The 27,766-nt window shown below is 42.2% G+C and overlaps 1 protein-coding gene across 1 annotated transcript in view; it reads right to left on the reverse strand.

Moving 5' to 3' along the window:
* Positions 1-27,766, reverse strand: part of LOC139368925 (plexin A3-like) — a 181,704-nt gene that overhangs the window by 106,223 nt on the left and 47,715 nt on the right. The window contains exon 4 of the mRNA XM_071108425.1: positions 8,966-9,106. Coding sequence (XP_070964526.1) covers positions 8,966-9,106 — 141 coding nt within the window. The remainder of the gene's footprint in view (positions 1-8,965; positions 9,107-27,766) is intronic.

The raw sequence follows: 27,766 nt of genomic DNA on the forward strand, positions 1-27,766 counted from the left end.
GCAGGCTGCCCACTGAAGACTATGCTTTAAGCTAATATCTCTTCATGTATAGTCATGATGGTGTAACATTATACAATGAGTGTACAAAACATTAGGAACACCTGCTCTTTCCATGAAAGATTGACCAGGTGAATCCAGGTGAAAGCTATGATCCCTTATTGATGTCACTTGTTAAATCCAATTCAAATCTGTGTAGCACAAGAGGAGGAGACGGGTTAAAGAAGGATGTTTTAGCTTTGAGACAACTGAGACATGGATTGTGTATGTCTGCCGTTAAGTGTGTGAACGGGCAAGACAAAAGATTTAAGTGCTTTTGAACGGGGCATGGTAGTAGGTACCAGACGCACCAACTGCAACGTTGCTGGGTTTTTCACGCTCAACAGTTTCCCGTGTGTATCGAGGATGGTCAACCACCCAACGGACATCCAGCCAACTGTGGGGAAGCATAGGAGTCAACATGGACCAGCATCCCTGTGGGGAAGCATAGGAGTCAACATGGACCAGCATCCCTGTGGGGAAGCATAGGAGTCAACATGGACCAGCATCCCTGTGGTGCTTTCAACACCTAGTAGAGTCCATTCCCCAATCAATTGAGGCTGTTCTGAGGGCAAAAGGGGGGGTTGCATCTCAATATTAGGAAGGTGTCCATGTTTTGTATACTCAGTGTATATGCACAGTACTGTTAAAGTTGGTGCATGAAAATAGCATCATCAACTGCCACAATTGTTTAAAGTGGGCCAGTGTGAAAAGCAGAGCTCTATCTTCAGTTCATCTTTGATCCACAGTATGTACCTCCCTGGGATGACAACAAGAGGGTTATTATGGGGCTACGGTGCACTCACGCCAAATCTCCCTGCAACGCTCTGCCGGTCAGTGTCACTCACGCCAAATCTCCCTGCAACGCTCTGCCGGTCAGTGTCACTCACGCCAAATCTCCCTGCAACGCTCTGCCGGTCAGTGTCACTCACGCCAAATCTCCCTGCAACACTCTGCCGGTCAGTGTCACTCACGCCAAATCTCCCTGCAACGCTCTGCCGGTCAGTGTCACTCACGCCAAATCTCCCTGCAACGCTCTGCCGGTCAGTGTCACTCACGCCAAATCTCCTTGCAACGCTCTGCCGGTCAGTGTCACTCATGCCAAATCTCCCTGCAACGCTCTGCCGGTCAGTGTCACTCACGCCAAATCTCCCTGCAACGCTCTGCCGGTCAGTGTCACTCACGCCAAATCTCCCTGCAACGCTCTGCCGGTCAGTGTCACTCACGCCAAATCTCCCTGCAGCGCTCTGCCGGTCAGTGTTACCTATTAATTATTAATCTACCGCAATTCATTCTAATTTCATGAATACCAAAGACATAAGCAGGAGGCAGGCTCTGTAGAGGGATGTACTGTCTAGTAAGCATACATCTCAGTGCAGGAGTTCAGCCACAGATTGCTGCGGCTTTAGAGAAGATGAGAAGAACCCACTGGGCACGCACTAGTTAAATCAACGTTGTTTCATAAAATTACGTTGAACCAATGTAGAATAGATGTTGAATTGACGTCTACCTCCGGCGGGACGGGTCTACTCTTCTTTAATCAGTTACATATAAATATATGTTAATACACATCCTGTATACAAAACAAATCAATAAGGAATAATTTGACACATGCTTAAGCATCGGAGTGCCTCATATTGAATTATTATGGAAAATATCAATTTCTGGAGCAGACCTGTCCAGTTTTACTCTCCCATGCAAGAGGAAGTCCTTTGTTTGAGTGAATGAGTCAGGCAGCACAGAGCGGTGCCATTCTCCTTATATCTGAATACCTTTGTTAATTCTGGCCATAAGGGCTCCTCCTCTCCTCTGTAAGTCTGTCCTTGTGGCCACCCCACCCAGGAGGGAGGGGCTGCTCTATCATGTTCCCCTTCCCTCTGTAACATCTGTCTCTCTGTAACATCAGTCTCTCTCTGTAATGTCAGCCTCTCTCTGTAATGTCAGCCTCTCTCTGTAACGTCAGCCTCTCTTTGTAACGTCAGCCTCTGTCTGTAACGTCAGCCTCTCTCTGTAACGTCAGTCTCTGTCTGTAATGTCAGCCTCTCTCTGTAACGTCAATCTCTGTCTGTAACGTCAGTCTCTGTCTGTAACGTCGGTCTCTCTCTGTAACGTCAGTCTCTCTCTGTAACATCGGTCTCTCTCTAACATCAGTCTCTCTCTGTAACGTCGGTCTCTCTCTAACATCAGTCTCTCTCTGTAACATCAGTCTCTTTGTAACGTCAGTCTCTCTCTGTAACATCAGTCTCCCTGTAACATCAGTCTCTCTGTAACATCAGTCTCTCTTCTCTCTCATCAGTCTCTCTCTAACATCAGTATCTCTCTGTAACATCAGTCTCTCTCTCTCTAACGTCAGTATCTCTCTGTAACATCAGTCTCTCTTTGTAACGCCAGTCTCTCTCTGTAACGTCAGTCTCTCTGTAACATCTGTCTCTCTCTAACATCAGTCTCTCTCTGTAACGTCGGTCTCTCTCTAACATCAGTCTCTCTCTGTAACGTCGGTCTCTCTCTAACATCAGTCTCTCTCTGTAACATCAGTCTCTCTGTAACATCAGTCTCTCTTCTCTCTCATCAGTCTCTCTCTAACATCAGTCTCTCTCTGTAACATCAGTCTCTCTCTCTCTAACGTCAGTATCTCTCTGTAACGTCAGTCTCTCTTTGTAACGTCAGTCTCTCTCTGTAACGTCAGTCTCTCTCTGTAGCGTCAGTCTCTCTCTGTAACATCAGTCTCTCTCTCTCTCTAACGTCAGTCTCTTTGCAACGTCAGTCTCTCTTTGCAACGTCAGTCTCTCTCTGTAACGTCAGTCTCTCTAATATCAGTCTATCTCTGTAACATCAGTCTCTCTCTCTAACATCAGTCTCTCTCTGTCACATCAGTCTTTCTCTGTAACATCAGTCTCTCTCTCTAACATCAGTCGCTCTCTGTATTATCGGGTCTCTCTGTAACATCAGTCTCTCTCTGTAACAACTCTTAAATGAGAACTCTGGATTATAACTGTGAGAAAGGTTGTATACTTAGCTGCACACTAAACTGTACACTCTTATAAAAAAAGGTGCTAAAATGGTTCTTCAGCTGCACCCTGGAACCAAAAATGATTATCCAATGGGGACAGCCGAAGATCCCTTTTGGAACTCTTTTTTCTAAGACTGTAGTACTATGGTTTCACAAGAGCTTTATGAGCTGCCTGATGTATATACTGTGTGTGTGTGTGTATATATATATATATATATATATATATATATATATATATATATATATACACACAGTGGGGAGAACAAGTATTTGATACACTGCCGATTTTGCAGGTTTTCCTACTTACAAAGCATGTAGAGGTCTGGAATTTTTTATCATCGTACACTTCAACTGTGAGAGACGGAATCTAAAACAAAAATCAGGAAAATCACATTGTATGATTTTAAGTAATTCATTTGCATTTTATTGCATGACATAAGTATTTGATCACCTACCAACCAGTAAGAATTCCGGCTCTCACAGACCTGTTAGCTTTTCTTTAAGAAGCCCTCCTGTTCTCCACTCATTACCTGTATTAACTGCACCTGTTTGAACCTGCAAAATTTGGCAGTGTATCAAATACTTGTTCTCCCCACTGTATATTTAAATATATATATTTATATTTATACATCTACAGTACCAGTTAAAAGTTTGGGCACGCCTACTCATTCAAGGGTTTTTCTTTATTTTGATTATTTTCTACATAGTAGCATAATGGTGAAGATGTCAAAACTCTGAAATAACACATGGATTCATGTAGTAACCAAAAAAGTGTTAAACAAATCAAAATATATTTAATATTTTAGATTCTTCAAAGTAGCCATCCTTTCCCTTGATGACAGCTTTGCACACTCTTATCATTCTCTCAACCAGCTTCATGAGGAATGCTTTTCCAATAGTCTTGAAGAAGTTCCCACATATGCTGAGCACTTGATGGCTGATTTTTCTTCACTATGCGGTCCAACTCATCCCAAGCCATCTCAATTGGGTTGAGGTCAGGTAATTGTGGAGGCCATTTTTTATTTTTATTTTTGTACCTTTATTTAACTAGGCAAGTCAGTTAAGAACAAATTCTTATTTTCAATGACGGCCTAGGAACAGTGGGTTAACTGCCTGCTCAGGAGCAGAACGACAGATTTGTACCATGTCAGCTCAGGGATTTGAACTTGCAACCTTTCAGTTACTAGTCCAACACTCTAACCACTAAGCTACCCTGCCGCCATGTCATCTGATGGAGCACTCCATCACTCTTCTCATTCTTGGTCAAATAGCCCTTACACAGCCTGGAGGTGTGTTGGGTCATTGTCCTGAAAAATAACTGATAGTCCCACTAAGAATTGCTACGCTTTATCTTGGCCAGGTCGCAGTTGTAAATGAGAACTTGTTCTCAACTAGCCTACCTGGTTAAATAAAGGTGAAATAAAAAATTAATAAAATTAATAATAGCACAAACCAGATGGGTTGGCATATCGCTGCAGAATGCTGTGGTAGCAATGCTGGTTAAGTGTGCCTTGAATTCTAAATAAATCACTTACAGTGTCACCAGCAAAGCACCCCCACACCATCACACCTCCTCCTCCATGCTTGATGGTGTTAAGCACAGATGTGGAGATCATCCGTTCACCTACTCTGCATCTCACAAAGACACGGCGGTTGGAACCGAAAATCTCAAATTTCAGACCAAAGGACAGATTTCCATTGCTTGTGTTTCTTGGACCAAGCAAGTTTCTTCTTCTCATTGGTTTCCTTTATTAGTGGTTTCTTTGCAACAATTCAAACATGAAAGCCTGATTCAGGCAGTCTCCTCTGAACAGTTGATGTTGAGATGTGTCTGTTACTTGAACTCTGTGAGGTGTTAATTGCCGATTTCTGATGCTTTTAACTCTAATGAACTTATCCCCTGCCTGCAGCAGGGGTAACTCTGGGTCTTCTTTTCCTGTGGCGGTCCTCATGAGAGACAGTTTATTTTTACTCATTGTAGAAACAAATAAAAACTCTGGAATGAGAAGATGTGTCCAAACTTTTGCCTGGTACTGTATATATCTATATATACTGTGTGTATATCCAGAAGCCATTATTTTGTTGATTTACTTCTGTGTTTTGGGTCGTTATCCTTTGCATCACCCAACTTCTGTTTAGCTTCAAATGGCGGACAGATAGCCTTACATCCTCCTGTAAAATGTATTGATAGACTTGGGAATTCATTTTTCCATCACTGATAGCAAGCTGTCCAGGCCCTGAGGCAGCAAAGCAGCCCCAAACCATGATGCTCTCTCCACCATACCTTACAGTTGGGATGAGGATTTGATGTTGGTGTGCTGTGCCTTTTTTTCTCCACACAGTGTTGTGTTCCTTCCAAACAACTCAACTATAGTTTAATCTGTCCACAGAATATTTGGCCAGTAACGCTGTGGAACAGCAGTGGCTTCTTTCGCGGTGTCCTCCCATGAACACCATTCTTGTTTAGTGTTTTAAAGTATTGTAGACTCGTCAACAGAGATGGTAGCATGTTCCAGAGATTTCTGTAAGTCTTTAGCTGACACTCTAGGATTCTTCTTAACTTCATTGAGCATTATGCACTGTGCTCTTACAGTCATCTTTGCAGGATGGCCACTCCTAGGGAAAGTAGCAACAGTGCTGAACTTTCTCCATTTATAGACAATTTGTCTTACCGTGGACTGATGAACATCAATTAGAGATACTTTTGTAACCCTTTCCAGCTTTATGCAAGTCAATTTTGCAGATTCAATTGTCCTGAGTCATTGCAGGCAATCTCAATGCTGTGAGTTTTAGGGAAGACATCCTCCTCACTCATGTGGTACTCTTCCTGCAGGCTCATCCTGACATGACCCTCCAGAATGACAATGCCACCGATCATACTGCTCGTTCTGTGCGTGATTTCCTGCATGACATGTTGGATCGGGGGGTGAGGGATAGGGCCATTCCCCCCAGAAATATCTGGTGCCTTGGTGGAAGAGTGGGTTAACATCTTACAGCAAAGAACTGGCCAATCTGGTGCAGTCCATGAGGAGGAGATGCACTGCAGTACTTAATGCAGCTGGTGGCCACACCAGATAATGACTGTTACTTTTGATTTTGACCCCCCCTTCGTTCAGGGACACATTATTCAATTTCTGTTAGTCACATGTCTTTGGAACTTGTTCAGTTTATGTCTCAGTTGTTGAATCTTGTTACGTTCATACAAATATTTACACATGTTAAGTTTCTTGAAAATAAACACAGTTGACAGTGAGAGGATGTTTCTTTTTTTGCTGAGTTTATATATGTATTCATATATGTATTTTTATATACACACACACACATATATATATATATATATATTTAAATAACAATGCACCAAAATCACATCTCTTCCTTTGGACTACACAGACTTTTTCTAAATCAGAAAGACAAGTCTTCTCATTGGAGGACTGTCTCTCTTTACTTCGTTATTCCTGAGACATGCATTCTGACGGTAAAATATCAAATCTTTGTGATAATTGCACAACGACAGCAATTCATCCTTCCTTTCAATAAATTGCTCGATTATGAAGAAAACGAATAAGCTGATAGATGTATTATGCAGGGAACCGGCATGATTAATGCGTGCAGCTGTATGTACTGTATGTAGGAGGATTTATTCTCGTCAACTGCAGAGGAACTTGGTGTGTTAACCTTCCTATCCTCTGTACAATAAGACCTCTTAGAATAGAGATATTCTGCAAGCCTCTCCATGGAGACACGTCCCTAAAGTTTCCTCATAGGGAACCAGCTGAGGCAGAATTCAAAGACAGAACTGGTGTTTCATATCCTGTCTTCTTGTCGTGCAGATGTTAAAACAACATACCTGAAATTCCGGTTGGGTTTTAAAACAAAGCAGACTGTTGACAGTGCCTGGGTCTAATTCAATTCCTTTTGACAAACGTCTCTTCAAGAATTCCAAGATACAGTGCCTTGCGAAAGTATTCGGCCCCCTTGAACTTTGCGACCTTTTGCCACATTTCAGGCTTCAAACATAAAGATATAAAACTGTATTTTTTTGTGAAGAATCAACAACAAGTGGGACACAATCATGACGTGGAACGACATTTATTGGATATTTCAAACTTTTTTAACAAATCAAAAACTGAAAAATTGGGCGTGCAAAATTATTCAGCCCCCTTAAGTTAATACTTTGTAGCGCCACCTTTTGCTGCGATTACAGCTGTAAGTCGCTTGGGGTATGTTTCTATCAGTTTTACACATCGAGAGACTGAATTTTTTTCCCATTCCTCCTTGCAAAACAGCTCAGTGAGGTTGGATGGAGAGCATTTGTGAATAGCAGTTTTCAGTTCTTTCCACAGATTCTTGATTGGATTCAGGTCTGGACTTTGACTTGGCCATTCTAACACCTGGATATGTTTATTTTTGAACCATTCCATTGTAGATTTTGCTTTATGTTTTGGATCATTGTCTTGTTGGAAGACAAATCTCCGTCCCAGTCTCAAGTCTTTTGCAGACTCCATCAGGTTTTCTTCCAGAATGGTCCTGTATTTGGCTCCATCCATCTTCCCATCAATTTTAACCATCTTCCCTGTCCCTGCTGAAGAAAAGCAGGCCCAAACCATGATGCTGCCACCACCATGTTTGACAGTGGGGATGGTGTGTTCAGCTGTGTTGCTTTTACGCCAAACATAACGTTTTGCATTGTTGCCAAAAAGTTAAATTTTGGTTTCATCTGACCAGAGCACCTTCTTCCACATGTTTGGTGTGTCTCCCAGGTGGCTTGTGGCAAACTTTAAACAACACTTTTTATGGATATCTTTAAGAAATGGCTTTCTTCTTGCCACTCTTCCATAAAGGCCAGATTTGTGCAATATACGACTGATTGTCCTATGGACAGAGTCTCCCACCTCAGCTGTAGATCTCTGCAGTTCATCCAGAGTGATCATGGGCCTCTTGGCTGCATCTCTGATCAGTCTTCTCCTTGTATGAGCTGGAAGTTTAAAGGTACGGCCAGGTCTTGGTAGATTTGCAGTGGTCTGATACTCCTTCCATTTCAATATTATCGCTTGCACAGTGCTCCTTGGGATGTTTAAAGCTTGGGAAATCTTTTTGTATCCAAATCTGGCTTTAAACTTCTTCACAACAGTATCTCGGACCTGCCTGGTGTGTTCCTTGTTCTTCATGATGCTCTCTGCGCTTTTAACGGACCTCTGAGACTGTCACAGTGCAGGTGCATTTATACGGAGACTTGATTACACACAGGTGGATTGTATTTATCATCATTAGTCATTTAGGTCAACATTGGATCATTCAGAGATCCTCACTGAACTTCTGGAGAGAGTTTGCTGCACTGAAAGTAAAGGGGCTGAATAATTTTGCACGCCCAATTTTTCAGTTTTTGATTTGTTAAAAAAGTTTGAAATATCCAATAAATGTCGTTCCACTTCATGATTGTGTCCCACTTGTTGTTGATTCTTCACAAAAAAATACAGTTTTATATCTTTATGTTTGAAGCCTGAAATGTGGCAAAAGGTCGCACAGTTCAAGGGGGCCGAATACTTTCGCAAGGCACTGTAGGTCTTCATAGCGCAGAACAAATGTTTTCACACGCATTATGAATGGGACTGTGAAACAAAAGCAGATATCTGGAGAAGTAAATCAGTTAGAGATAGTCTGTGTACACATTCAACTTATATTACCGTTACATAAAGGTTTGAGAATCTCGGAAAGTAGGACTGTATTAAACTCAGTGGTGGTTAATTCTGGAACATTCCACAATGGAAAAGTTCATAATGTTCCATTCTCACATCCTGAAATAAACCTATGGATCGGCTTTGGTGGTCAGTGCTTTATTCTATCTGGTGTGTGTGTGTGTGTGTGTGTGTGTGTGTGTGTGTGTGTGTGTGTGTGTGTGTGTGTGTGTGTGTGTCTCACCTGTTTGTCACTTAGCATGTAGATGTGTTGGTAGTCAGGGCTGAAGACCATGTCACGCAGAATAGGTTTCCCTTCATCCACTGTAACAGTCTCATACAGCAAAGCACTCTGGGACGGGGGAGGTATGCCATCTACTCGGATCTGAGGGAAAATGAGACAGATGTTTAAACAAATTGCTAAATAATTTCATACTTTTTTCAGATTATTATTTGAAGAGTCACGACAATGTAATATTTTTTGTGAATATTTTTTGCGAACCAAACTATACGTAGGGAACATTTTCAAAGTTTGAAAACAGAAACATTATTTTAATTTGGCTTTGAATCAGACACAAACAACATTCCCCAAACCTCCCACAAATCCTCAGCTCTTTCACTGACCTAGAAAATAAATTCTGAGGGATACTGAATATGTATGGGGGGAGGGGGGGGGCTGGTGAGGAGGAATTGTCTCAATATGTAAGATCAGTAAAAAATGTATTATGCTTACTATACACAGTTACACACACACAGTTACACACACACACACACACACACACACACACACACACACACACACACACACACACACACACACACACACACACACACACACACACACACACACACACACACACACACACACACAACCCCCGCTGTTTCATCATTACCACCGTCTCTGTTTCCTTACACTGATGATTAGAACATTGAGCGGGGAAAGGAGTTCTAATCTTTGATGTGATTGGGAATAAATACTCTGAGCTCTGACAACTGCAGTTATGGCTGCTGCAAAGCTCACCTGCTTTCACATTCTTCATTTCAGAGGGGAAAAAATGACACCTTGCTTTTCTGTCCTAATCAATTTTGAGGGAAATATGTCAGAGGCAGGAAGGGAATGGTAAATAAACCAAATGAATGCTGAAATATAGAGGAATCCATTTGGAAAAAACATGGAATAGAAATGTAGACATTTGTGGAAAGATAAACAGGAGAAAATGTGAGAGTGACAAGCTTGGCTTTCTCCTAAATATCTGGGTCAGCCGGAAGAGACAAACATCGTTAGTCTGTTAATTAGCTGCCTCCTCGTTGCTGCAGTCTTAGTAATTAGTGTTGACAAGGTGGCATCCATTAGTTGAACGCTGCCATATTGGGTGTCACGAGTTGCTGTCCAAGACGGAGACCATATCCCCCACAGCAGTGAAACAGCAGGGAGGAAAATATGATGGTCATTGTCTGCGCTTTGTCAGTTCAAGTGATACCAGCTGCAGTCATCTCACACCCAGCTATCTGCTGTTACGTTCCTCATTTTCACAACTTCCAAATGCCTGCGTTTCCCACAACAGACACAATTAGCATTTTCCTCCAGCAAGTTCTTCTCTTTTTTCTATCTAGGGCATCTGATCATTTGTGAAATAGATCCTGGGGCTTATACCTCTGACACATGATCAAATAAGAGATGTTAAACCACTTTCCATGGCTGTTACGCAAATCTATCCAGGCATTCATTGCTATGATGCAAAATGCTCTGATTCGCTGGAGAAAATCTTACTCATAAGTCGTTGATGTCGTGATCAATAGTTTCAGAATCCCATTTCATGGACTCATCCTCTCAATGTAGTGGGTTGGAATTATGGAGAAAAACTACATCCAACTGTATTTTCGTGCCAATTCCAGAATAGCGTAAAGACAAGGAAATGTAACTGAAACTAGGCTGCAATAACATAACTGAAACACTACAGCATTACAAAACAACTAGCAAAGAACAACAGAAAAAAAGGCAGTTCACAGTTAGCAAACTGCTGCCATTGAAGCAGATAAAGGTAAAGAACCTGCCAACCTGCACACCATGCAGGACCTGCCAGGTGCATAGTAAGCCCCTTGCCCTGGTTGATGCTGTAAAACCATGTGGCATACAGTTTATCAGGCCTGATGGTACAGTACAGTTAGCTAGCCCTGTGGGAATATGACATGCTAAATCAGAACAATACCACTGATGTCATAAATCAAGGTTCATTGGACTAAATTAAAGCACTGTATTGTTTTAATGGAACAACAATTTGATTAAATCTGCCAAATTCCTAATTACTATTCTTCTTATTTGTGACCAGTCCCCAAGCCATTTCAGAATTACACTGGCCGTCCTGCAGCAATGCTTTATGAAGATAACACAGCTAAAGTACACAGTGTGGGTCTAGTTGTCTGCAGTCAGTACACTGAAACTACCCTACACAAGCCTCCAGAGAACAGGACATAATGAAGAATGGCATATTGCAACTACAGCCGAGTCTCTGGGAGGCTAATGTCCTCCTCGGTCTAGTTGGAGTGTTTGAAATGCAGAGTCATTGCTGAGTGCTGACCTCTTGACAACATCAAACAGCTCAGATGAAGGTAATTGGAATTTAGATAAATATTACACTTCCTCCTGTCTCCCTGTGATTCAAATGATGTCATGGAGGCAGGGAAACAATGAGGTCATGGTGGCAGGGAAACAATGATGTCATGGTGGCAGGGAAACAATGATGTCATGGAGGCAGGGAAACAATGATGTCATGGTGGCAGGGAAACAATGATGTCATGGTAACAGGGAAACAATGATGTCATTGGTGGCAGGGAAACAATGATGCCATGGTGGCAGTGAAACAATGATGTTATGGTAACAGGGGAACAATGATGTCATGGTGGCAGGGAAACAATGATGTCATGGTAACAGGGAAACAATGATGTCATGGTGGCAGGGAAACAATGATTTTATTTATTTTTATTTATATATTTCACCTTTATTTAACCAGGTAGGCAAGTTGAGAACAAGTTCTCATTTACAATTGCGACCTGGCCAAGATAAAGCAAAGCAGTTCGACACATACAACGACACAGAGTTACACATGGAGTAAAACAAACATACAGTCAATAATACAGTATAAACAAGTCTATATACGATGTGAGCAAATGAGGTGAGATACGGGAGGTAAAGGCAAAAAGGCCATGGTGGCAAAGTAAATACAATATAGCAAGTAAAACACTGGAATGGTAGATTTGCAATGGGAGAATGTGCAAACTAGAAATAAAAATAATGGGGTGCAAAGGAGCAAAATAAATAAATAAATTAAATACGGTAGGGAAAGAGGTAGTTGTTTGGGCTAAATTATAGGTGGGCTATGTACAGGTGCAGTAATCTGTGAGCTGCTCTGACAGTTGGTGCTTAAAGCTAGTGAGGGAGATAAGTGTTTCCAGTTTCAGAGATTTTTGTAGTTCGTTCCAGTCATTGGCAGCAGAGAACTGGAAGGAGAGGCGGCCAAAGAAAGAATTGGTTTTGGGGGTGACTAGAGAGATATACCTGCTGGAGCGTGTGCTACAGGTGGGAGATGCAATGGTGACCAGCGAGCTGAGATAAGGGGGGACTTTACCTAGCAGGGTCTTGTAGATGACATGGAGCCAGTGGGTTTGGCGACGAGTATGAAGCGAGGGCCAGCCAACGAGAGCGTACAGGTTGCAATGGTGGGTAGTATATGGGGCTTTGGTGACAAAACGGATTGCACTGTGATAGACTGCATCCAATTTGTTGAGTAGGGTATTGGAGGCTATTTTGTAAATGACATCGCCAAAGTCGAGGATTGGTAGGATGGTCAGTTTTACAAGGGTATGTTTGGCAGCATGAGTGAAGGATGCTTTGTTGCGAAATAGGAAGCCAATTCTAGATTTAACTTTGGATTGGAGATGTTTGATATGGGTCTGGAAGGAGAGTTTACAGTCTAACCAGACACCTAAGTATTTGTAGTTGTCCACGTATTCTAAGTCAGAGCCGTCCAGAGTAGTAATGTTGGACAGGCGGGTAGGTACAGGTAGCGATCGGTTGAAGAGCATGCATTTAATGATGTCATGGTGGCAGGGAAACAATGATGTCATGGTGGCAAGGAAACAATGATGTCATGGTGGCAGTGAAACAATGATGTCATGGTAACAGGGAAACAATGATGTCATGGTGGCAGGGAAAAAAATATGTCATGGTGGCAGGGAAACAATGATGTCATGGTGGCAGGGAAACAATGATGTCATGGTGGCAAGGAAACAATGATGTCATGGTGGAAGGGGAACAATGATGTCATGGTAACAGGGAAACAATGATGTCATGGTAACAGGGAAACAATGATGTCATGGTGGCAGTGAAACAATGATGTCATGGTACCAGGGAAACAATGATGTCATGGTGGCAGGGAAACAATGATGTCATGGTGGCAGGGAAACAATGATGTCATGGTGGCAGGGAAAAAAATATGTCATGGTGGCAGGGAAACAATAATGTCATGGTGGCAGGGAAACAATGATGTCATGGTGGCAGGGAAACAATGATGTCATGGTACCAGGGAAACAATGATGTCATGGTGGCAGGGAAACAATGATGTCATGGTGGCAGGGAAACAATAATGTCATGGTGGCAGGGAAAAAAATATGTCATGGTGGCAGGGAAACAATGGTGTCATGGTGGCAGGGAAACAATGATGTCATGGTGACAGTGAAACAATGATGTCATGGTAACAGGGAAACAATGATGTCATGGTGGCAGTGAAACAATGATGTCATGGTGGCAGGGAAACAATGATGTCATGGTGGCAGTGAAACAATGATATCATGGTAACAGGGAAACAATGATGTCATGGTACCAGGGAAACAATGATATCATGGTGGCAGGGAAACAATGATGTCATGGTACCAGGGAAACAATGATGTCATGGTGGCAGGGAAACAATGATGTCATGGTGGCAGGGAAACAATGATGTCATGGTGGCAGGGAAAAAAATATGTCATGGTGGCAGGGAAACAATGATGTCATGGTGGCAGGGAAACAATGATGTCATGGTGGCAGTGAAACAATGATGTCATGGTAACAGGGAAACAATGATGTCATGGTGGCAGTGAAACAATGATGTCGTGGTGGCAGTGAAACAATGATATCATGGTGGCAGGGAAACAATGATGTCATGGTGGCAGGGAAACAATGATGTCATGGTGGCAGTGAAACAGAGATGTCATGGTAACAGGGAAAACAATGATGTCATGGTGGCAGTGAAACAATGATGTCATGGTGGCAGGGAAACAATGATGTCATGGTGGCAGGGAAAAAATATGTCATGGTGGCAGGGAAACAATGATGTCATGGTAACAGGGAAACAATGATGTCATGGTGGCAGGGAAACAATGATGTCATGGTACCAGGGAAACAATGATGTCATGGTGGCAGGGAAAACAATGATGTCATGGTGGCAGTGAAACAATGATGTCATGGTGGCAGGGAAACAATGATGTCATGGTGGCAGGGAAAAAATATGTCATGGTGGCAGGGAAACAATGATGTCATTGTGGCAGTGAAACAATGATGTCATGGTAACGGGGAAACAATGATGTCATGGTGGCAGTGAAACAATGATGTCATGGTAACAGGGAAAACAATGATGTCATGGTGGCAGGGAAACAATGATGTCATGGTAACGGGGAAACAATGATGTCATGGTGGCAGTGAAACAATGATGTCATGGTAACAGGGAAAAAAGAGGAGGAATAGGTCTGCTTGTTCGGTTGCTCGTCTGCTATGGATTTGGATCGCTCATCAGAACTTCTTTCTAAGGGCCAATCATGTTTAGTTAGGCTGATTTCTATTCTCTCTGTGAATCTATATTCTCTCTTTCTCTTATTTCAGTTTGCTTAGATTTTTGCACTGTATCATGAATATGGTGAGAGATACTGTATATTATTTAGACATTCTTGCATGTTTTCTGCAAATATGAAAATCAATTGGTTATTTCCGTAACAACACTGAATGTTCTGTAAAATTGTACTTAATGAAAGAGATAATCTTCATTTTTGATTACATTTGAGATATATAAAAAAACATTAATTTATCCCCTAATCCTTTAATTTAAATGTCTCCATATCCTCCAGATGGGGTGACAGGGGTAAGAGTAAATCAGTGTAGCTGCGTATATGGTGCTCCATGCACCAGAATAGAAACACTTTAGAGAGATCAGGGCGTTGTGAGAGTTCTGATCTCTGTCCAGGGGCGGCATGCACCACAAAAATCTAAGGGAGCACAAAGTACTGTATGTGAGGATGGCTGGTGGGTGGAAGTTGGATAATTTAGCCATTTTCAAACACCTGAAACATATTTTTCATGCAAGCTCGAGCAATAATCATTATGCTTAATTCTACGTAAAAAACATGTTTATTTTTCTGCATATCTAAGTATACCTTTTGAGCTACTTGTATCCTACTGACTGGTTGTCATTTTTTTAAAGAAACTAAATATGCCTCTATGAATCTCTGCTCAAAAGATTGAAAGGAATGTCAGTCTTATTCAGTACAGTGAGTCCTATTCACTTGGTTGCTTTCCTAAAGTCTACCAACCTTGATGGCAGGCATGCCAGCTAAGATAGTATTACATCTGCTCCTGCCACGCCCTCTACTGCTCATCCTGTGTCTCCTTAACCTGCCGCCACTCCCCCAGTACTCTCTCCCTCTCCCTCTCTCTCTCTGTGTGTGTGTGTGTGATTGTGTGGGCTGAGACAGGTGTGCTGGAGTCAGAGCAGATACACACCAGCTGCAACCTGCTCCATAATCAAGACCTCTACAAATACTTAGTCCTGCCACTTCCACACTGCCAGATCATAATCTCTGCTCAGTCTATGCTTCTAGCCGGTTGTTACTGATAGAGCCTGGTGTGCCTGGTTTCCTTGCCTGATGCTGTTTTCCTCTCCGCTACAGTTCCGCCCGCTCTGACTCTGGTCCTTGTCTCCAGTTCAATGTATCGTCATCGTGCTACTCTGTCCTGGATTCCCCACTGTACTACTCCCTTGGATTCCCCTCCGGACCTGCTTACCCTGTCCCAACCCCTCTCGCTCCAGCCTCAGCCTCCGCACCTGGTTCTAAACAACCCACCTGAGCTTCCCCTGGCCTGTACTCCATCTCCCTCTGTGTTTCAATAAATTCCTTGGTTACTTCATCCCAGTTTCCTCATCTGAGTCTGCTCTTGGGTTCCCCTGTTCCACTCCGCATAACAGATAGACAAGCTATATAGCTACTTTAACTTGATAGCTTGAAATGGGTACGTGGAAGCTAGTTATGAGATGGGGAACCTACAGTGGGGCAAAAAAGTATTTAGTCAGCCACCAATTGTGCAAGTTCTCCCACTTAAAAAGATGAGAGAGGCCTGTAATTTTCAACATAGGTACACTTCAACTATGACAGACAAAATGAGAAAACAAAATCCAGAAAATCACATTGTAGGATTTTTAAGGAATTTATTTGCAAATGATGGTGGAAAATAAGCATTTGGTCACCTACACACAAGCAAGATTTCTGGCTCTCACAGACCTGTAACTTCTTCTTTAAGAGGCTCCTTTGTCCTCCACTTGTTACCTGTATTAATGGCACCTGTTTGAACTTGTTATCAGTATAAAAGACACATGTCCACAACCTCAAACAGTCACACTCCAAACTCCACTATGGCCAAGACCAAAGAGCTGTCAAAGGACACCAGAAACAAAATTGTAGACCTGCACCAGGCTGGGAAGACTGAATCTGCAATAGGTAAGCAGCTTGGTTTGAAGAAATCAACTGTGGGAGCAATTATTAGGAAATGGAGTACATACAAGACCACTGATAATCTCCCTCGATCTGGGGCTCCACGCACGATCTCACCCGTGGGGTCAAAATGATCACAAAAACGGTGAGCAAAAATCTCAGAACCACATGGGGGGACATAGTGAATGACCTGCAGAGAGCTGGGACCAAAGTAACAAAGCCTACCATCAGTAACACACTACGACGCCAGGGACTCAAATCCTGCAGTGCCAGACGTGTCGCCCTGCTTAAGCCAGTACATGTCCAGGTCCATCTGAAGTTTGCTAGAGAGCATTTGGATGATCCAGAAGAAGATTGGTAAAGTGTCATATGGTCAGATGAAACCAAAATATAACTTTTTGGTAAAAACTCAACTCGTCGTGTTTGGAGGACAAAGAATGCTGAGTTGCATCCAAAGAACACCATACCTACTGTGAAGCATGGGGGTGGAAACATCATGCTTTGGGGCTGTTCTTCTGCAAAGGGATCAGGACGACTGATCCGTGTAAAGGAAAGAATGAATGGGGCCATGTATCGTGAGATTTTGAGTGAAAACCTCCTTCCATCAGCAAGGGCATTGAAGATGAAACGTGGCTGGGTCTTTCAGCATGACAATGATCCCAAACACACCGCCCGGGCAATGAAGGAGTGGCTTCGTAAGAAGCATTTCAAGGTCCTGGAGTGGCCTAGCCAGTCTCCAGATCTCAACCCCATAGAAAATCTTTGGAGGGAGTTGAAAGTCCGTGTTGCCCAGCAACAACCCCAAAACATCACTGCTCTAGAGGAGATCTGCATGGATGAATGGGACAAAATATCAGGAACAGTGTGTGAAAACCTTGTGAAGACTTACAGAAAACGTTTGACCTCTGTCATTGCCAACAAAGGGTATATAACAACGTATTGAGATAAACCTTTGTTATTGACCAAATACTTATTTTCCACCATAATTTGCAAATAAATTCATTAAAAATCCTACAATGTGATTTTCTGGATTTTTTTTCTCTCATTTTGTCTGTCATAGTTGAAGTGTACCTATGATGAAAATTACAGGACTCTCTCATCTTTTTAAGTGGGAGAACTTGCACAATTGGTGGCTGACTAAATACATTTTTTGCCCCACTGTATGGGGTAGCTTAAGCCAACTTCCTAAAATGTCTAAGTGGCTAGTGGTATTAGAGAAACAACATTAACAAAAAGTTGAACATTCTGAGGGGGCCTGATGCATCTGTCTGTGTTCCAGGGCTGTGAGAATACACAGGCCGCTGGCCCAGGGCGCAGCCATACAAGCTAAATGTGGGAAAGTGATGACATTTGAAAAAGGGCAACAAACATGTGAATTAATGAAGGTGGAACTGGATAGGGTAAGGAGCACTATGAATCAGAGGTCAGGCCAGGGGTTGTTGACTTAACTGCCTATCACAACAGGGTGTCTTGTCTGCCTTTAGGAGGAAAGAGGACGCCATTCATCAGGGTGAAGAGAAAGAGGGAGGATGAAGAATGAGAGAAATTACACCATCTTAGTCCTTCATTGTAAAATGAAAATATAAATGACTTAAGAGGGAAGGTACAATACCTCCCCTTTCCATCGACAGGAAGACATTTACTGCAAACACTGAAACGGTTAACGTGCTTTACAGTCCCTCTGTCAAATCCTTACCTAAATATCAGTCACATTTGTGCCTGTGACAAATGGCAGGGACTCTAAATGTGGTCATATTAAGAAATGTCTTGATAATAATCCTTTGGTAGGATTGTTTTTATTGAGTGAAGGGAGACTGGAACATACTATAGTGTTTTTCCACAAAGGGAATGCAGAAAATGTTTTATATTAGATCAACTCAATGTAATTCTTCATTTAGTTGGCCTCTATATAGAATTCTTACCGCAGACAGCAAGCACTGAATGCAGCTGTACTGAACTGTTCCAACTATTTATATTGTCTGTTTTGCCTTGGGTTGCAAAGGGTGGGTATATTACTGGGAATTTTTGTATGGGGCTCTCGAGTGGCACAGCGGTCTAAGGCACTGCATCTCAGTGCTAGAGGCGTCATTACAGTCCCTGGTTTGATTCCAGGCTGTATCACAACAGGCCGTGATTGGGAGTCCCATAAGGTGGCGCACAATTGGCCCAGCGTCGTCCAGGGTAGGGTTTGGCCGGGGGTAGGCTGTCATTGTAAATAAGAATTTGTGCTAAACTGACTTGCCTACTTAAATCCAGGTTAAATAAAACATTTAATATAAATCTGGATTTGATGTACTCTATCACAAGACATCTAGTGGCCATTTTGGGTACTTTAGATTATTACATTATCATCTCTGGCCTTATCACATGTAAAATATCTAAAATAATTAAATAATATGATAAAATACAATAACAAAACTGTAAAATATTATCCTGAATATAAACCATCAACTTAGTGAATAGCATTGGTGTTTAATATGAGTGTTTCAGCATGAAATATCCTTTATATATATTTTTGTAAATAGAACCTCATGGGCAATATGGATATCGATATTAAAAAAATGAATACTATATATGAATATTTTTTTAACAAGTTATTCAAGTGTAAATTAACAAATTTACGATAGATTGATATAGATTTTCTGTTAATTACCAAAATTACTGTAGATTCCGGTAACTTTGTTAAATTACCAATATCTTTGCAACCCATGTTTCAGCCAGTATAACATTTGCATCCTAAAGCTGCAAATGAAATGCTCAGTGTTACTCGTACAAGAAAATCCACTGACTAGTCAGTTTACGGGGTGGCAGGTAGCCTAGTGGTTAGAGTGTTGGGTTAGTAACCGAAAGGTTGTAAGATCTAATCCCCGAGCTGACAAGATAAAAACCTGTCGTCCTGCCCCTGAACAAAGCATTGCCCACTGTTCCTAGGCTGTCATTGAAAATAAGAATTTGTTCTTAACTGACTTGCCAAGGTAAATAAAGGTTTAAATTATTAACCCCCCCCCCCCCCCCCCCCCCCCTCTGCATCCAGAACAGCCTGGATTCTACAAAGAATTGGAAATGTTTGTTGCTCAATTGGTATCAAGGGACCAGGAAAATATTCCCCACATCAGTACACCACTGCCAACAGCCTGTACCGTTGACATCAGGCAGGATGGGGCCATGGACTCACGCTGCTTATGCCAAATCCTGACTCTGTCGTCAGTTTGACGGAACTGGAATCCAGCAGACGAGGCAGTGTTTTTCAACTCCTCAATTGTCCAGTGTTAGTGATTGCGTACCCACAGAAGCCACTTATTCTTGTTTATAGTTGATAGGAGTGGAACCCGGTGTGGTAGTCTGCTGCAATAGCCTATCCTTGACAAGGATTGATGAGTTGTGCGTTCCGAGTTGTCGTTCTGCACACCACTGTTGTACTGCGCAATTATTTGTCTGTTTGTGGCCCGCCTGTTAGCTTGAACGATTCTTTCCATTCACCTTGGACCTCTTTTATCAACACCCTGACTGGATGTTTTTTGTTTGTCACAGCATTCTCTGTAAACCCTAGACACTGTTGTGCGTGAGAAGCCCAGGAGGCCAGCCGTTTCTGAGATACTTAATCCGGCGTGCCTGGCAACGACGATAATACCACGCTCAAAGTCGCTTAGGTCACTAGTTTTGCCCATTTTCAGGTTTAATCGAACAGTAACTGAATGCCTCAGTGCCTGTCTGCCTGCTTTATATAGCAGGCCACGGTCACGTGAGTCACTGCCTGTAGGGGCGATCCATTTTCGTGAGCGGGGTGGTGTACCGAAAACACTGAGTGTAGATAATAAAAGAGTTCAACACAATAACCATGGTCTATGCCCTCTAAATCCTGACAAAATCATTCCTGCTGCCACAATGTGACTATAGCTAAGGAACATTCTGGAGGATCAGAGAATACGCTTGGGATACACTACTGCCCCTATCTTCTGTACACCACCCTACCTTGTCACAACACAACTGATTGTCTCAAACACATTTAGAAGGAAAGAAATTCCACAAATTATCTTTTAACAAGGCACTTCTGTTAATTGAAATGTATTCCAGGTGACTACTTCATGAAGCTGGTTAAGAGAATGCCACGAGTGTGCAAAGCTGTTATCAAGGCAAAGGGTGACTACTTTGAAGAATCTCAAATATAAAATATATTTTGATTTGTTTAACACTTTTTTGGTTACTACATGATTCCATATGTGTTATTTAATAGTTTTGATGTCTTCACTATTATTCTACAATGTAGAAAATAGTAAAAAATAAAGAAAAAACCCTTTAATGAGCAGCTGTGTCCATACTTTGGACTGGTACTGTTTATTCAATCCTCTGGTTTCTGTTGAAAGTTGCATATAGCTTGCCTTACACCCAGGTCAACTTTGCAAAAAAAACAAAAAAACTCCCAGCAGCCTCAGCATTATGTAATAAATGTAAAACAGACATTAAAAGCATTGTCTTTGGAAGAGCCCTACGAGCCCTTTGGACGAGCCCTATGATACTGATACTACTGATCATAAATATCTAACCTTTTCTCCAAAGCGCTCAATAAAAGCTGGGGACCTGGGCCACATGTCCTGCCGCTAAAGGTGTGACTGGGGATAGGAATGACAGATGTCTCATTCCCTTGGCAGAGGTCAGTTTCCCTCGCTGGAGAGTGCCGACGCTTTTAAGTGTCTAAAGGGAATCTGACTGAGGTCCTGGAGAGTATTTAGCAATAACTGTCAGGTTGGAGCTCCAGTACAATATGGAATGCAACACGTGAGGAAGGAATGAGAGACGAATGCTATTACCTTTTCCTTTTTAGTTTGCTATGTATTGTATTTTATGTTAAACGTCATCAAAGAAAAGGATTTTGTAAAAAAAAAAAAAATCAGATATGAAAAGTAACAGTATCACTTGAATACAGTCGTGGCCAAAATATTAATTTCCACAAAGTTTGCTGCTTCAGTGTCTTTAGATATTTTTGGTCAGATGTTACTATGGAATACTGAAGTATAATTACAAGCATTTCATAAGTGTCAAAGGATTTTACTGACAATTACATGAAGTTGATGCACAGAGTCAATATTTTGCAGTGTTGACCCTTCTTTTTCAAGACCTTTGCAATCCGTCCTGTCATGCTGTCAATTAACTTCTGGGCCACATCCTGATTGATGGCAGCCCATTCTTGCATAATCAATGATTGGAGTTTGTCAGAATTTGTGGGTTTTTGTTTGTCCACCCGCCTCTTGAGGATTGACCACAAGTTCTCAATGGGATTAAGGTCTGGGGAGTTTCCTGGCCATGGACCCAAAATATCAATGTTTTGTTCCCTGAGCCACTTAGTTATCACTTTTGCCTTATGGGAAGGTGCTCCAACATGCTGGAAAAGGCATTGTTCGTCACTAAACTGTTCCTGGATGGTTGCTCTCGGAGGATGTGTTTGTACCATTCTTTATTCATGGCTGTGTTCTTAGGCAAAATTGTGAGTGAGCCCACTCCCTTGGCTGAGAAGCAACCCCACACATGAATGGTCTCAGGATGCTTTACTGTTGGCATGACACAGGACACACTCACCTTGTCTTCGCCGGACAAGCTTTTTTCCAGATGCCCCAAACAATCGGAAAGGGGATTCAGTCCCTGTACCTTTTGCAGAATATCATTCTGTCCCTGATGTTTTTCCTGGAGAGAAGTGGCTTCTTTGCTGCCCTTCTTGACACCAGGCCATCCTCCAAAAGTCTTCGCCTCACAGTACGTGCAGATGCACTCACACCTGCCTACTGCCATTTCTGAGCAAGCTCTGTACTGGTGGATCCCGCAGCTGAATCAACTTTAGGAAACAGTCCTGGCGCTTGCTGGACTTTCTTGGGCACCCTTCACAACAATTGAACCGCTCTCCTTGAAGTTCTTGATGATCCGATAGATCTTACTTGCAGCAATATCCTTGCCTGCAAAGTAATGATGATGGCACATGTTTCTTTGCAGGTTGACAGAGTCAGAACATCGATTCCAAGCACCACCCTCCCTTGAAGCTTCCAGTCTGTTATTCAAACTCAATCAGCATGACTCAATCCAGCCTTGTCCTCGTCAACACTCACACCTGTGTTAACGAGAGCATCACTGACATGATGTCAGCTGGTCCTTTTGTGGCAGGGCTGAAATGCAGTGGAAATGTTTTTTGGTGATTCAGTTCATTTGCATGGCAAATTCATCTGATCACTCCTTTTTTTTGTTGATTTTTGATCCCTTGATTTTTTACCCCTTTTTCTCCCCAATTTCGTGGTATCCATAGTAGCTATCTTGTCTCATCGCTACAACTCCCGTACGGGCTCGGGAGAGACGAAGGTTGAATGTCATGCGTCCTCCGATACACAACCCAACCAGCCGCACTGCTTCTTAACACAGCGCGCATCCAACCCGGAAGCCAGCCGCACCAATGTGTCGGAGGCTACACCGTGCACCTGGCAACCTTGGTTAGCGCGCACTGCGCCCGGCCCGCCACAGGAGTCACTGGTGCGCGATGAGACAAGGACATCCCTACCGACCAAGCCCTCTCTAACCCGGACGACGCTAGGCCAATTGTGCGTCGCCGGTTACGACAGAGCCTGGGCGCGAACCCAGGGACTCTGATGGCACAGCTGGCGCTGCAGTACAGCGCCCTTAACCACTGCGCCACCCGGGAGGCCCATCTGATCACTCTTCATAGCATTCTGGAGTATATGCAAATTGCCATCATACAAACTGAGGCAGCAGACTTTGTGACTTTCTCAAAACTTTTGGCCACAACTGTACAGGTCTACTGAGTATATTCCAGTTGAAGAATACAAGTCTACTGAGTATATTCCAGTTGAAGAATACAAGTCTACTGAGTATATTCCAGTTGAAGAATACAAGTCTACTGAGTATATTCCAGTTGAAGAATACAAGTCTACTGAGTATATTCCAGTTGAAGAATACAAGTCTACTGAGTATATTCCAGTTGAAGAATACAAGTCTACTGAGTATATTCCAGTTGAAGAATACAAGTCTACTGAGTATATTCCAGTTGAAGAATACAAGTCTACTGAGTATATTCCAGTTGAAGAATACAAGTCTACTGAGTATATTCCATTTGAAGAATACAAGTCTACTGAGTATATTCCAGTTGAAGAATACAAGTCTACTGAGTATATTCCAGTTGAAGAATACAAGTCTACTGAGTATATTCCAGTTGAAGAATACAAGTCTACTGAGTATATTCCAGTTGAAGAATACAAGTCTACTGAGTATATTCCAGTTGAAGAATACAAGTCTACTGAGTATATTCCATTTGAAGAATACAAGTCTACTGAGTATATTCCAGTTGAAGAATACAAGTCTACTGAGTATATTCCAGTTGAAGAATACAAGTCTACTGAGTATATTCCAGTTGAAGAATACAAGTCTACTGAGTATATTCCAGTTGAAGAATACAAGTCTACTGAGTATATTCCAGTTGAAGAATACAAGTCTACTGAGTATATTCCAGTTGAAGAATACAAGTCTACTGAGTATATTCCAGTTGCAGAAAACATAGAAGCAGCAGTTTAGGTGAAGTAATACGTATTCCATGTTCAGAATGTATGTCTTCATGTACCATACTATTGAACAGAAACACACCTCTACATGCTGTTACTAGACATTTGAAAACAGAGGGGGTGAAAAACACTGTTTCCTTATCAGATTATAAGCCTGGGATACACTACTGCACTTAGTTTCATTTTCTCAAAAAAAATGGCTACCCTTTTGTGTAAGAGGGAAATCTATTTTACATTAAACCTGAAAGCTCTTGGTCCGTGAGACGAGGTCAAAATCCTCAATCTGCCCATTTATCCTCTTAAGAGAAGGGAGGACACAAAGCCCCGCACCCCAGGAACCGAACGCAGGGCCGATGATTTAATTAGGAGCCTTATCCTCTCCCCCCCCCCCCCCCCCAGCCAGCTAGTCAGATCAGGCTAAAAGCACTACAGACCCAGAAAACAGAGGTGGCTCCCCATCTCCGCTCACACTCAACACTCAACACCTGCTTTGTCCCATCTCTGCTCCACAGCTCCACAGCCACATAGCCTGAGGACCAGCTCAAAGTTTTAAAACAAATGGCCCATTCCTTTCTTCCACCTTAATGTGGCTGTGTCTCTGTGAGCCCTGACATGTCCTGACCTCTGAACCCCCTGTCAACAGGGATCTGTGGTATGTCTGTTTTATGACAATGAGGAAGTAACAGGAAGGAACAGGGTTAGACACACAGCACATTTTTGTACAGACAACTAATTGTCTTGTCTTTTTTTTTTTTCAATTAGTCTTCATTAAACCTAATTGTAGGCAGTGTGTAGAGGCCAACAGGATTCTCAAATTGCTGCCTCATATAGAACATCAGCTACACAGACATGATATTGACCCCAATTTGTTACCGAAAGTTGTGAAATAGTGTGCATGCCTTGCGGTACAATAGACATTAAATCTTGTTTGAACAAAGTCAGCAAATATTGGTTATAACAACTATGTTCACAGTAAAAACCTAATTATGAAGGGTGTCAAACAAATGTCTGAGTGACACACATTTTTCTTCTATGTGACACAGTCCTCAGACTCTTCACACTACTTACACAAGCGTCTTCTCTAACGACATCAAGAGATACACTTAGGTGAAACAAGGCCTCTTTTGAAGTATCTCTTTAATATGTTGGTCCTCATCTCCAACCAACCATGTTGTAGTGTCTCTCTGTTCCATACTGGCATGTTTCAGTGGCCAAGCAGCTCTTGGTTGGCATATTGTCATCATGTGATTCCCAGAAGTCCTCTCTCTGACCCTAGGACGCGAGGGTGGAATCTGTGTGCTCCCACATAGAGGTCCTCCACCAGCCAAGCATCATAGAGAGGCTCTCACCAGGCTACAGTCTTTCTCTATGGTTCTTATCTATCTTACCAACAACCATAACTACAGTCTTTCTCTATGGTCCTTATCAGAATCCATCAGGTCTCATCACAAAAGGAGCAATTACGGAGAAGTATTCATGGTTACTGTAAATGGCCTGCAGCAAAAACACAGCACTGGTGCAACACAGGTTGGTTTATTAGTAGGGCCCGATAAAATCACTTCTTTTTTTACCTGATTCCGTAATTTTTCCCCCAATTCCGTTTTGTTTTTCCAGGTTTGAGTTTTACCCTGTTTTTTTTGTTGTTCTATCTCAAAATCACTTTTTTTCTCTTTTGAATTTGGCCCTTACTACTATAGCCCATAGAAATGCAGTGAACAAAGCATTCATAAATGGCCAAAAAAGACAATCAAAAATAAATCATAAGAAACAAGGTTTTAAAGTGTCTGTCCTACATCTAGGAGAGATAAGAAAGCTCAGGATATATATATATAATGTAATTTTTGTACACATATTTAACCCCTTATTTTTGGGTTACGTTCATGAGTCTCCCCTTTCCATAGAGGGGTCATAATAGATTGTAGGCCAACCCATTTGGATGCTACAGACGTTATCATGAGAAAACCAATTTTCGGGATGTCTCAAGGTCTGACAAACACCACTCTAGCTATGCCACCTTTCACCGCAGATGCGGAACGCCGACATAGGCTGATGCTGTGGATTAAGATGCAAAAAACATTCTATCTCTAGCTTAAACTGACACATTTTAATTATTTTTTTGTATTATGTTAGTTAGATTGACGCAAGGGTGCCAGGAAGAGACCATTGTTTGGTTAAGCAGTGTTGCTGTAGCGCTCATACAGAGTTTGCTAATCAAATGGCCATTGGATTGATGCAAATAATCATGATATCATTCTGCCAGGTAGGCATAGGCTACTTTGTAGTTAACATTTAACTGAGAAGGTTTTATTTTATTTATTTAACTATTATTTAACTAGGCAAGTCAGTTAAGAACAAATTCCTTTTTCTTTCCTGTGCCTTTCAGAAAGTTGCATGAAAATACCAATCACTGATGCATTATGTTCATGTCTTATGATTCACTTGGGCAAATGAATGCATTTTCTAATGAGTTCAATACATTTAGCTGATTTCAATACGTTTTTTTATATTGTTGAATTCAGTTCTGAATTCCGTGATTCCGTTCTGAATTCCGTGATTCCGTTCTCGTTCTCTTCCACACAGTGGGCTCCATGAATCTTACATGGAAGAAACTGAGCAATTGGGGTAAACGGGCCTTGGTCAGGGAGGTGAGCAAGAACCCAATGGTCACTCTGACAGAGATGGGAGAACCTTCTAGAAGGACAACCATTTCGGCACCACTCCATCAATCAGGCCTTTATGGTAGAATGGCCAGACGGAAGCCACTCCTCAGTAAAAGGCACTTCAGCCCATTTGGAGTTTGCCAAAAGGCACCTAAAGGACTCTCAGACCATGAGAAACAAGATTTTCTGGTCTAATGAAAGCAAGATTGAACAATTTGGCCTGAATGCCAAGTGTCACGTCTGGAGAAAACCTGGCACCATCCCTACGGTGAAGCATGGTGGTGGCAACATCATGCTGTGGGGATGTTGTTCAGCAGCAGGGACTGGGAGACTTGTCAGGATCGAGGGAAAGATGAACGGAGCCAAGTACAGAGATGTCCTTGATGAAAACCTGCTCCAGAGCACTCAGGACCTCAGACTGGGACGAAGGTTCACCTTCCAACAGGACAAAGACCCTATGCACACAGCCAAGACAATGCGGGAGTGGCTTCGGGAGAAGTCTCTGAACGTCCTTGAGTGGCCCAACCAGAGCCCGGACTTGAACCCAATAGAACATCTCTGGAGAGACCTGAAAATAGCTGTGTAGCAACGCTCCCCATTCAACCTTGCAGAGCTTGAAAGCGTCTGCAGAGAAGAACGTGAGAAACTCCCCAAATACAGGTGTGCCAAGCGTGTAGTGTCAAACCCAAGAAGACTTGAGGCTGTAATCACTGCCAAAGGTGCTTAAACAAAATATGGAGTGAAGGTTTTGAATACTTAAGTAAACTTCTTTAAAAAACATTTTTTTAAATATATATATATTTATATATAAATATATATATTTGAAGACATTTCTAAAAACCTGTTTTTGCTTCGTCATTATGGGGTATTGTGTGTAGATTGATTTGAAAAAAATCAATTGTAATCCATTTTAGAAAAAGTCTGTAACTTTCCGAATGAACTGTACATGTCCAAGTGTTGCACTTCGGTCAAATTGCTGAGTCACTATCCCTTAATCACAATCAGTACGCAAACGACTGAGTAATCATGATCTCACCA

Source organism: Oncorhynchus clarkii, chromosome 16, assembly GCF_045791955.1.
Source record: "Oncorhynchus clarkii lewisi isolate Uvic-CL-2024 chromosome 16, UVic_Ocla_1.0, whole genome shotgun sequence".
Lineage (NCBI taxonomy): Eukaryota > Metazoa > Chordata > Actinopteri > Salmoniformes > Salmonidae > Oncorhynchus > Oncorhynchus clarkii.